We start from the raw sequence: 12,685 nt of genomic DNA on the forward strand, positions 1-12,685 counted from the left end.
GGGGCTGGTTTTCTTTTTGTAATCCGTGATTGACTGTAGACCCTGCCACATACCTCTTGTGTCTGAGCCGTTGAATTGAGATTCTACTTTGTCTCTATACTGACGCTTAGCTTGTTTGATTGCCTTGCGGAGGGAATAGTTACACTGTTTGTATTCGGTCATGTTTCCGGTCACCTTGCCCTGATTAAAAGCAGTGGTTCGGGCTTTCAGTTTCACGCGAATGCTGCTATCAATCCACGGTTTCTGGTTTGGGAATGTTTTAATCGTTGCTATGGGAACGACATCTTCAATGCACGTTCTAATGAACTCGCTCATCGAATCAGCGTATTCGTCAATGATGTCTGACGCAATACGAAACATATCCCAGTCCACGTGATGGAAGCAGTCTTGGAGTGTGGAATCAGATTGGTCGGACCAGCATTGAACAGACCTCAGCGCGGGAGCTTCTTGTTTTAGTTTCTGTCTGTAGGCAGGGATCAACAAAATGGAGTCGTGGTCAGCTTTTCCGAAGGTCCATGGTTTTTCCAGCCCTGGTTGTGCAATCAATATGCTGATAAAATTTAGGGAGTCTTGTTTTCAGATTAGCCTTGTTAAAATCCCCAGCTACAATGAATGCAGCCTCCGGATAAATGGATTCCAGTTTGCAAAGAGTCAAATAAAGTTCATTCAGAGCCATCAATGTGTCTGCTTGGGCTGGAATATATACGGCTGTGATTATAATCGAAGAGAATTCCCTTGGTAGATAATGCGGTCGATATTTGATTGTGAGGAATTCTAAATCAGGTGAACAGAAGGACTTATGTTGTTATGATCACACCACGTCACGTTAACCATGAAGCATACGCCCCCGCCCCTCTTCTTACCAGAAAGATGTTTGTTTCTGTCTGCGCGATGCGTGGAGAAACCAGCTGGCTGCACCGACTCCGATAGCGTCACTCCAGTGAGCCATGTTTCCGTGAAGCAAAGAACGTTACAGTCTCTGATGTCCCTCTGGAATGCTACCCTTGCTCGGATTTCATCAACCTTGTTGTCAAGAGACTGGACATTGGCGAGAAGAATGCTAGGGAGTGGTGCACGATGTGCCCGTCTCCGGAGTCTAACCAGAAGACCGCTCCATTTCCCCCTTTTACGAAGTCGTTTTATTAGTAGTTTTTTATGAGGAAATCAAAGGAATTCCTCCCATATTGCAGTTCCTATGGCTACCAGTAGATTTCAACAGTCTTTATAAAGAGTTTCAAGCTTGTTTTATGAAAAATTAGCTAGAATTTGTAGTTTTTCCAGGTGTCTCCCATTTTGACTGTAGTATTGTGTCGCACGTGGATGAGGGCGCACACTTCATTATTTATCTCCGGTAATGAACATACTATTCTTAAATTGTATCGTTTATTTACATATTAGGGTACCTGAGGATTGTTAAAGAAATGTTGTTTGACTTGTTGAACGAAGTATATTGGTAACTTTTGGGATTCATTTGTATGCATTTTGAATGAGGGAAACAGGTAAATTACTGAATCAAGCTCGCCAACTAAACATACTTTTTTGGGATATAAAGAAGGATTTATCGAACAAAACGACCATTTGATGTGTAGCTAGGACCCTTGGGATGGCTTAAAAGGTAAGTGATTCACTTTATCGCTCTTTCTGACTTTTGTGACACCTCTGCTTGTTTGGAAAATGTTTGTAATGCTTTTGTATGCGGGGGGCTGTCCTCTGATAATCACATGGTATGCTTTTGCCGTAAAGCCTTTTTGAAATCTGACAAAGCGGCTGGATTAACAACAAGTTAATCTTTTAAACTATGTATTTTCATGAATGTTTAATATTACGATTTTGTATTTTGAATTTGGTGTGCTCCGATTTCACCAGATGTTGTCAAATTTGATCCCGTTAACCTCTCTGGGATCGTTCGGGACGCTAGCGTCCCACCTTGCCAACAGCCAGTGAAATTGTAGGGCGCCAAATTCAAAACAACAGAAATCTGCAAAAGTACAATATTCAATCATCTGAGAACAGCGTTCAGCCACAAAAGCAAGCCATACAGTTAATCGCCAAATTGTTAGTTGGGTTTTCAACCTGCCATATGAGTTATGTTATACTAAAAGACATCATTCAAACAGTTTTAGAAACTTCAGAGTGTTTTCTATCCAACACTACTAATAATATGCATATATTAGCATCTGGGACAGAGTAGCAGGCAGTTTACTCTGGGCACCTTATTCATCCAAGCTACTCAACACTGCCCCCCTGTCACCAAGAAGTTAACGGGATTTCCATGCTAAGAGTTAAGGACTTAAGTCTTAGACTAGTGCAGTTAGTACTGTACGTCCAAGTATATTACTATCTTGACTGTATAAATCAAGATGTTATCAACAGAACTAACGTTCCCTTTTTCAATCTCCTCTACTCATTCAGAGACTCAATTCCATTTCTGCTTTTTTTCACTCAGTTCTGTTCTTTTCACTCTCTGTTCCCCGTCAGGGGAATCCCTCAGAGACGAGGATGAGTAAAAACAAAGCCCCTGTATTCTTAGTCATGCCTAAATGAGAAGTGTGGTTAGCAAAGTTATGCTCTAAACCCTTATTGTTTCCTCCGTTCCCTAAATTTCAATATTTTATCCTTCCTCCTGAAGTGTGCACTCGTATACTCACCATGTATCTAGGCATAGAGCCTATCCACACAATCAGAAACTCCCTATTCTACTTGCATGGCTAAAAGTTTCAAAAGGATGGAGTGGTGTAAGAAATATGGTGGGAACTCTCCCTAGCACATGCTCACGCCAATAGAATGCTTTGATCATTGAGGGGGTTTGAACAAGAGGGCACTTTAGGGAGAAGGGTGAAATTGGACTTGGGTTTATGTAGTATGTTCTTTTATCCTTTACAGAATATCTTCCACGGAGCGATGTCATTGGATCAGCTCTACCTTGCTTGACCTTTGCCCTCCCTTTCAGACTACCGTCCACCAAAGGACTTTACCTGTGTGGCAGCGGCTACCATCCAGGTTTGTAATTGGTCGTAAATGGTTTATTGGCGTTTTATCCGGTGCCAGCTCCAAGTCATCCTAGTGTGTGTATGTGTGTGTGTGTGTGTGTGTGTGTGTGTGTGTGTGTGTGTGTGTGTGTGTTCTACACTTGGCACCATATTGTTGGACGTGTACAGTAATATCACTTTTGGAGCTTTGGACATTGTAAGAGACAATTCTTTAAAGCTACAATATGTACCTTTTTGGGCAACCCATCTACATTCACATAGAAATGTAAGTTATAGATCTGTCATTCTCATTGAAAGAAAGCCTAAGAAGTGGTAGATATGTTCTATGTGTGCTATTTCTATGCTTCCCGTACTTAAGTTTTGTTTTTGTGTCTTTTACTTTCAGTTTTGTACACAAACAGCTGAAAATATAATATTTTTGGTTATTGAAAATATATTTCACAGCGCTTTAGATGGTACAAAGATTGCTTGCTTTGTCACATAAATAGAAATTAGGCAAACTATTATAAATTTACCAGGAAATGGTGGAGCGATTCCAATATACGGCACCTTTAAGATAAGAGAATTGGATTAATGGGGAGATGTAATTGCTGTTACTGCAGCTGTTCTCATATGCAACACACAGATATAGAATTACTAGAATGGACACAGTTTTGTGTACTCTGTGACAGGAGAAAAGGCTTGAGTGAGTGTGTGTTCTCAGATGTGTGTGTTCCATTCTCAAGTAGGTGAATGAATGCACAGTATGTAGATCTAGAGTATATGCTTTCAGGTTATGTCGATGTAGGACATGTTTTACTGTGGATATAGATACTTTTGTACCTGTTTCCTCCAGCATCTTCACAAGCTCCTTTGCTGTTGTTCTGGGATTGATTTGCACTTTTCGCACCAAAGTACATTCATCTCTAGGAGACAGAACGCGTCTCCTTCCTGAGTGGTATGACGGCTGCGTGGTCCCATGGTGTTTATACTTGCGTACTGTTGTTTGTACAGATGAACGTGGTACCTTCAGGCGTTTGGAAAGGTGTGTGTGTGTTCCTCCTCAGGTGGTGGAGTGATGGGTTCTCTGGGGTGGAATGTTGCTCTGGCTGCCATAACTGACCTGAAACGTGGCTGAAACCTTACCAACCCACTCTGATTGGAGGGAGTGATGGAGAAATAGGGAGGTGGTCCATGCCAATGCCTCAACACTAGATTCCCAGCTGTAGGTGCTTTATAGCTCACTTCACCGTTTGGGCGGAGTTTGCGCTTTAGGATTAGGATAATGACTAATGATGTACAAAATATGCCCACCCGGTAACCATGATGAGCTAAAACAAACACTCTCACTGATGTCTCTTTCTAGAGGAATGATCTCACATCCACATAGATCTCCATCCATTTGCATGGTACGGGGACACCATGACATGCATTTTATTGAACATTCAACTCATTCCGACTGATGACATTCAAAAGGGCTGCTAATTCAATCCTTAGCAAACTAGATTTGTAGAATAGAACACTATAAGGGTATCACATTTTAGGAAAGACCCAGATGCAGACAGTGTTGAAGTAACAACAGTTTATTACTAGAACAGGGTGCAGGCAAAACGACAGGTCAGGGGCAGGTAGAGGTCAATAATCCAGTGTGATGTGACAAGGTACAGAATGGCATGCAGGCTCAGGGCAGGCAGAATGGTCAAAACTGGGAAAACTAGAAAACGGGAACTAGAAACAGACAGGAGCAAGTGGAAAACCGCTGGTGGCTTGACGAACAAAACAATCTGGCAACAAACAGAGAACACAGGTATAAATACACTGGGGATAGTGGGGAAGATGGGCGACACCTGGATGGGGGTGGAGACAAGCACAAAGACAGGTGAAACAGATCAGGGTGTGACGATGGGGTTGAATTCTGGAATAGAACACTATAAGGAGTCGAATTCTGGAATAGAACATTATAAGGAGTTGAATTCTGGAATAGAACACTATAAGGAGTTGAAATCTGGAATAGAACACTATAAGGAGTTGAATTCTGGAATAGAACAAAAATGACTGAACAAAAGCTCAAACTCAAAAGCTCTCAGCCTAATTATAATGGTAGAAAAGACTGCACTCTCTGAGTGACACACACATATGCATGCACGCACGCACGCACACACACACACACACACACACACACACACACACACACACACACACACACACACACACACACACACACACACACATGCTAAAGCTGTGTGGTATGGATAGAAATTCATATCGCAATATTTTGTCTGAATTGATGTGATAATGATAAATAGAATGATACGTTTATAACATTAATGTGCACCACAGTTATGTTTTTTTATCATCCTTTAAACAATCACCCATATTAGATAACTTTTTCATTTCAAACTTCACATTTCGCTAGCACAGGCTACTTATCGTAATGAACGATATCAGCAAAATGTCTGTGATAAGTGATCAGTATGGTCGGTGTCGATCATTTTTGATTTATCGTCCCAGCTGTAACACACACACACGATTCATCTGCTGCAAATGTTAAACATTGACATTCAAACATGTGGTCTAAAGCACTGCATTTCAGTGCTAGAGGTGTCACTACAGACACCCTGGTTCAAATCCAGGCTGTATCACAACCGGCTGTGATTGGGTGTCCCATATGGCAGTGCACTATTGGCCCAGTGTTGTCTGGGTTTGGCTGGTGTAGGCTGTCATTGTAAATAATAGTTTGTTCTTAACTGACTTGCCTAGTTAAATAAATAAAATGTGTTTTGTGAATGAATATACTTTGAACAATCCTTTCTAATGTGAAAAAAACTCCATCTCTATTGTTTACAAATGTTGTAAAAAATATATTTTATGAACTTTGAACCAAATGTCTAAATTGTAAAACGCAGCTGAAATGACAGTCTGTCTGTCGGTTTTTCTGTGAAGATGTCAATATAATATTTTGGTCCAAATTAAAACATCTTAAACTGAAAGGCTACTGTCAAAACATTAGGTGAGGTTTGGGAATCCCACTGGTCCATGTCAATTAGGTTGTAACTATCAGGGGTTGAGAGTATCGTACACTAAATAGTGGCCACCACCCTTTTATTTTGAAAAATAACATTCTATAGAATCTATTGAAAGCGAAATCATTTCCATGGACATTTGGGATGTTATATCAATTGATGCTGAATTGTCATGTAGAATGTTCATTCAAATTATGCTAACTGATGTGGCTCATGGAATGGAATGTAGGCCTATTTGTTGTAATGTCAGTAGAGTTAACGCAAAACATTACAGCACAGATTGAAGGGAACATACGTACACTTCTAGATTCTATTTATATGTGAAAACGAATATAAATTTTGGATTTAGTCGTGAACTGCCTCTTTAAGACGTGGGCATTGGGTGGTACCTCCAACGAACTAAATATGCCGACTCATGACGCCCAGGAAGCCCTGACCAAACCTCCCAAATTCCCGCAGATCTGAGACAGCTAAGGTCCCCCATGTTATAAGCGTTTTTTACTTTGTAACAATGTGTGTGGTTTTGTTAACGGGTATTTGAGTCGATAATGCTGAATGGTCGGTGTCATGCGGTTCACATGGGATATTTACAGGCTGTTGGGGCTTGGGAGCGGTAAGAAATCTCCACTTTTGTACAACTCTTTTTGAACTTTCCTCTCAACTCGTTAACAGACGGCAAACAAAAGTTGATTTGGCCTTTGAACTAGGATTACAAAACATTTCAAGGGAGTGTTTGGAGTTACACTGATAGAATAACGAATCTGCAATAACATACTTCGGCGCTGTTGTTGCATGTTTATGATTAGAAGTTAAAATACATTCAAACAAGTGGCTACGCTTGCCACTCTCCCGCTAGCTTTTTCGACGCTACATTGGTACATTATAAAATGTAACGATTGCTACACGAATGTACTTCTGAGTGTGCATGATGTGGATTGTTTAATGCCCCACAAAAATAGTTGTAACGTGTCAACTATATTTCATTAAAGTATGTCGGTCTATACTGCGAACAGCACAGGGATTTTGTACATTTGCATATCTTACTGAATGAAGGAATCTGAATGCATACCTATGACGACTTGGCTATTAGAGTAACACTTCCTCTCATCGCCTCGTCCAAAAACACTTTAATGAAGCACAACTGATAAGAATTGCTCAATCGATAACAATGCATAGCCTTGCTCTCCAGAACCCAATGCATTAAAGCTGCAATGTGTAGCAACCAGACAAAATTCACATAGAAGAGTGTTATAGACATGTCATTCTCATTGAAAGCAAGTCTAAGAAGCGGTAGAACTGTTCTTTGTCAAATCAAATTGTAATAGTCACATGCGCCGAAAAAGGCCTCACAGTGAAATGCTTACTTACGAGCCCCTAACCAACAATGAAGTAAACAAAAATATGTAGAATAATAAATAAAGTAACAAGTTATTAAAGAACAGCAGTAAAATAACAATGGCGAGACTATATACAGGGGGGTACTGGTACAGAGTCAATGTGCCAGTTAGTTGAGGTAATATGTACTAGAGGTCGACTGATTGATTTTTCAACGCAGATACTGATCATTGGAGGACCCCCCAAAAAAACGATACCGATTAATCGGCAGATTTTTACATGTATATATTTGTAATAATGACAATTACAACAATACTGAATGAACAATGAACACTTTTTATTTTAACTAAATTTAATACATCAATAAAATCCATTTAGTCTCAAATAAATAATGAAACATGTTCAATTTGGTTTAAATAATGCAAAAACAAAGTGTTGGAGAAGAAAGCAAAAGTGCAATATGTGCCATGTAAAAATGCTAACGTTTAAGTTCCTTGCAGAACATGAGAACATATGAAAGCTAGTGGTTCCTTTTAACATGAGTCTTCAATATTCCCAGGTAAGAAGTTTTAGGTTGTAGTTATTATAGTACTATTTCTCTCTATACTATTTGTATTTCATATACATTTGACTATTGGATGTTCTTATAGGTACTTTAGTATTGCCAGCCTAATCTCGGGAGTTGATAGGCTTGAAGTCCTAAACAGCCTACCATCGCTCAGTCAGACTGCTCTATCAAATCATAGACTTAATTATAATAACACACAGAAATACGAGCCTTTGGTCATTAATATGGTCGAATCCGGAAACTATCATTTAGAAAACAAAACGTTTATTCTTTCAGTGAAATACAGAACCGTTCCGTATTTTATCTAACAGGTGGCAACCCTAAGTCTAAATATTATTGTTACATTGTACAACCTTCAATGTTATGTCATAATTATGTAAAATTCTGGCAAATTAGTTTGCAACGAGCCAGGCGGCCCAAACTGCTGCATATACCCTGACTCTGTTGCACAGAACGTAAGAGCAGTGACTCAATTTCCCTAGTTAAAATAAAATAATGTTAGCAGGCAATATTAACTAAATATGCAGGTTTAAAAATATATACTTGTGTATTGATTTTAAGAAAGGCGTTGATGTTTATGGTTAGGTACACATTGGTGCAACAACAGTGCTTTTTTCGTGAATCCGCTTGTTAAATAATCCGTTTGGCGAAGTAGGCTGTGATTCAATGATGAATTAACAGGCACTGCAGGACAAGCTAGATAAACTAGTAATATCCTCAACCATGTGTAGTTAACTAGTGATTATGTTAAGATTGATTGTTTTTTATAAGATAAGTTTAATGCTAGCTAGCACCTTACCTTGGCTCCTTGCTGCACTTGCATAACAGGTAGTCACAGCCTGCCACGCAGTCTCCTCATGGAGTACAATGTAATCGGCCATGATCGGTGTCCAAAAATACAGATTATTGGTCATTACGATTAATCGGTCGACCTCTAATATGTACATGTAGGTAGAGTTATGAAAGCGACTATGCGTAGATGATAACAACATCTATGCATAGTCACTATGCATTGCTATGCTTTCCGTTCTTAAGTTTCAATGTTGCTTCTTTTATTTTCGGGTTTGTACAGCAGTCTCAAACGTCTGAAACACCTGAATTTCCATAACCAAATAATTTTCATCAATGCTCGCAAAAAATGCTCATGGCCATGACTGAAGACAAACGAGTTGTCTTTGGGCTGTGGTTTAATGTGGGTGTTCCTTTGGTGTGTCTGACTGATTTCATGTCAACTGTAATATGGTTACATTTTAAACTCTAACAATGTATTTGAGAGACAACAAGTGCTCATTGTGCAAATGTATTTATGCTTTCAATAAACATTTGGAGACAAAATCTAGTTTACATGTTGTCAACAATCTAAGCCAACCCTGTCTGTTTTGTCCCATAGTGCACACACTTCGGTTGTTGCTAAACAACCAACCCGTCTATGGAGAGAATTCAGTTTGAAATTTGAGGACTTCTCCCCTGACTCACCATCTCAAGATTGTCAGCTAATTAGGTTCACCATGTAGGCTAAAGACCTTGTATTTAGCCAACCTGACAGCAGCTAGCTAGCATAGCTTGGTGAAATGGTAGCCAGCAGCAGCTATATTTCTCTGTCAAATCAGTTATGGCAAGAATTAGTGTCTGGAATGTGTTAAATAAGACACACTTGCTATAAAAGTAGCTTGCAACTTAGTTTCAACATTTCATAACATCATGTAAATAAATACATGTTATCGTGGAAACAATATAAACTACTGCCAGTTGAATGCCCATGGTCTTCAGTCAGCTCACCTACGCAATATTCTATAACTGGCAAGTTTTGTCTCTCCTTATGTCCGCTGTTAGATCTTTCCCGGGAAACAAATCCTAGAACTAATCTCCCTACTGGTGCAGGCTACATGTGGACATTGAACATCACCCAACTTGAGTGTAGATGAATCAACAAAAACAATCTAAGGATGTGTTTGTGTTACAAAGACGAAACATTTTCTGCTGTAAATATCATATTGTTGTGCTTATATAGACTATATGCCTACACTTTACCTAACAAATAAAATCAGTTGTGTTTAGAGCATAACTTCAGCTCTCTAACCAGAACTAGAATGACATTTATATGGTCTATTTGCTCAAATCTAAGGATTATTTGACTATCTAACATACTGACATGCACACCTCTCTGGGTGAGGTTCTGTCACCAGTGAGTGATACATCCCTTCCATCAGTGTAATGTATTACAGGTTATGGACAGGTGCAGTCAGGGGGCAGGAGGGATGGAGTGTATGACACTCCATCCTGGATATGACAGAGTTTGTCTCATGGGTCCAGCAGGCAGAGTTCAATAACTACAGACAGATGTGAGATGCCACTCTTCTCATACTGAGTAACCTACAGTGTAATATGACAAAAATGCAATAGCTGAACTTATGTAGATATTCTAAACAGTGTTATGATAACAAAATGAAAACATGAAGCAGAGAACTCTTTGGTCCTTTAAAAACCTACTCTATGTAAAATATTGTGTGCTAATAGCTTGGAAAATATGTAAATGTGACTGGATGATAGCATAATGATGTTTGTTTGCAACATTAGGGCTGTTTTCCTAAAGAAGTTTAAACCACCTTGTGTTTTATTTCCTTGTCACGATACTAAAGAGTATCCTGATACTGGTATTGTCCCAGCCCTAGTGGTTATGTCCTCCATTACTCTAAAACGGACTGGTGTCTCATCACCGTCTCCTTATCTGGTGATCTGTCATCATTTTTTGCCCTAGGAAATACACACTGTTTCTTGTTGGCACCTTTTCAAATCAAATAAACTTTTATTTGTCACATGCGCCGACCTTACCATGAAATGCTTACTTACAGGGCCTCCCGGGTGGCGCAGTGGTTAAGGGCGCTGTACTGCAGCGCCAGCTGTGCCATCAGAGTTCCTGGGTTCGCGCCCAGGCTCTGTCGTAACCGGCCGCGACCGGGAGGTCCGTGGGGCGACGCACAATTGGCCTAGCGTCGCCCGGGTTAGGGAGGGCTTGGTCGGTAGGGGTGTCCTTGTCTCATCGCGCACCAGCGACTCCTGTGGCGGGCTGGGCGCAGTGTGCGCTAACCAAGGTGGCCAGGTGCACGGTGTTTCCTCCGGCGCATTGGTGCGGCTGGCTTCCGGGTTGGATGCGTGCTGTGTTAAGAAGCAGTGCGGCTTGTGTATCGGAGGACGCATGACTTTCAACCTTCGTCTCTCCCGAGCCCGTACGGGAGTTGTAGCGATGAGACAAGATAGTAGCTACTACAACAATTGGATACCACGAAATTGGGGAGAAAAAGGGGTAAAAAAAAAGAAGAAATGCTTACTTACAAACCCTTAAACAATGCAGTTCAAGAAATAGAGTCAAGAAAATATTTACTAAATAATCGAAAGTTTAAAAAAAAAAAATAATAATAATAATAATAATAATAATAATAAAAAGTAACACAAGAAATGTACATGACAGTAACGAGGCTTTATACAGGGGGTACCGGTACCGAGACAATGTGTGGGGGTACAGGTTAGTCAAGGTAATTTGTAAAGTGACTGCATAGATAATAAACAGCCAGTAGCAGCAGTGTAAAAACAAATGGGGGGGGGGGGGGGTCAATGTTAATAGTCCGGGTGGCCATTTGATCAGTTGTTCAGCAGTCTTGGGGGTAGAAGCTGTTCAGGAGCCTGTTGTCTATTGATCAGTCTTATTGCATGTTAAAGCTGTTAAGGATGCTTTTGGTCCTAGACTTGGTGCTCCTGTATTGCTTACCATGCAGTAGCAGAGAGAACAGTCTGTGACACATTTTTGGGCCTTCCTCTGACGCTGCCTAGTATATAGGTCCTGGATGTCAGGAAGCTTGGCCCCAGTGATGTACTGGGCTGTACGCCCAGTACATTACTGGGGCCAAGTCTAGGACCAAAAGGTGAGCATTTTTGGACGATAAACAAATGACTTGCTTGGACACAGTTTTATTTAGGAATTTTAGTTCCAACCGGACCAAATAGAAAGAATACAATGTAACAAATAGTCAAACTATGTGTGAAAACGCCATTACTGTAGCAGGTTTGCACAGATCCTTATGTGTGTGCCTCCAGCCAACAAACTACACTTCCTCCCAGTTACATTTACACATGGGCAGTGGTAGAAAAAGTACCCAACTGTCCTACTTGAGTAAAAGTATAGATACCTTAACAGAAAATGACTCAAGTAAAAGTCAGTCACCCTGTAAAATTCTACTTGAGTAAAATGATTTGGTTTAAAATATATTTAAGTATCAAAAGTAAAAGTATAAATAATTAAAAATTCCTTTTATTTAGCAAACCAGCCACATTTTTATTAGGGATAGCCAGGGGCACGCTCCAACATTCACACATCATTTACAAGTGAGTCTGCCAGATCAGAGGCAGTATGGATGAATTTGACTATTTTCCTGTCTTGCTAAGCATTCAAAATGTAACAAGTACTTTTGGGTGTCAAGGAAAATCTGTCACCCATTGGATGGAAACCTAGTTACAGTGTCGTCTGGGTTAGGGTTTGGCTGGGGTAGGCCGTCATTGTAAATAAGAATTTGTTCTTAACTGACTTGCCTAGTTCAATAAAGGTTCAATGTAAAAGCTGTGATTACAAAGTAGCTCTTTAAATCCCCTGGTGTCTGATCTCTTTGTCTAGGTCTGATTCCAGTTGCAGAAAGTGTAGCTTGCAGCCCTGTTCCCCTTTTTTGGTATTTATATTTTTTTCTTTGTAACTTGATGACGTGGTTATTACGTAGGTAGGTACAGTACATTGTTTATTA

General features: G+C 40.1%; 1 protein-coding gene across 3 annotated transcripts in view; it reads left to right on the plus strand.

Annotated features, from left to right (window-relative positions):
- Positions 1-6,366: 6,366 nt before the first annotated feature.
- The window catches only part of LOC139413387 (stress-induced-phosphoprotein 1-like), a 39,946-nt gene continuing 33,627 nt past the window's right edge, over positions 6,367-12,685 (plus strand). For 2 of the 3 annotated variants that reach the window (XM_071160714.1, XM_071160723.1), the window contains exon 1: positions 6,367-6,605. In XM_071160714.1, the coding sequence (XP_071016815.1) occupies positions 6,548-6,605 (58 nt within the window). In that variant the 5' untranslated portion in view covers positions 6,367-6,547. The remainder of the gene's footprint in view (positions 6,606-12,685) is intronic. The other variant, XM_071160731.1, reaches the window with a different exon arrangement.

This window comes from Oncorhynchus clarkii, chromosome 1, assembly GCF_045791955.1.
Source record: "Oncorhynchus clarkii lewisi isolate Uvic-CL-2024 chromosome 1, UVic_Ocla_1.0, whole genome shotgun sequence".
NCBI classification, from domain to species: Eukaryota; Metazoa; Chordata; class Actinopteri; order Salmoniformes; family Salmonidae; genus Oncorhynchus; species Oncorhynchus clarkii.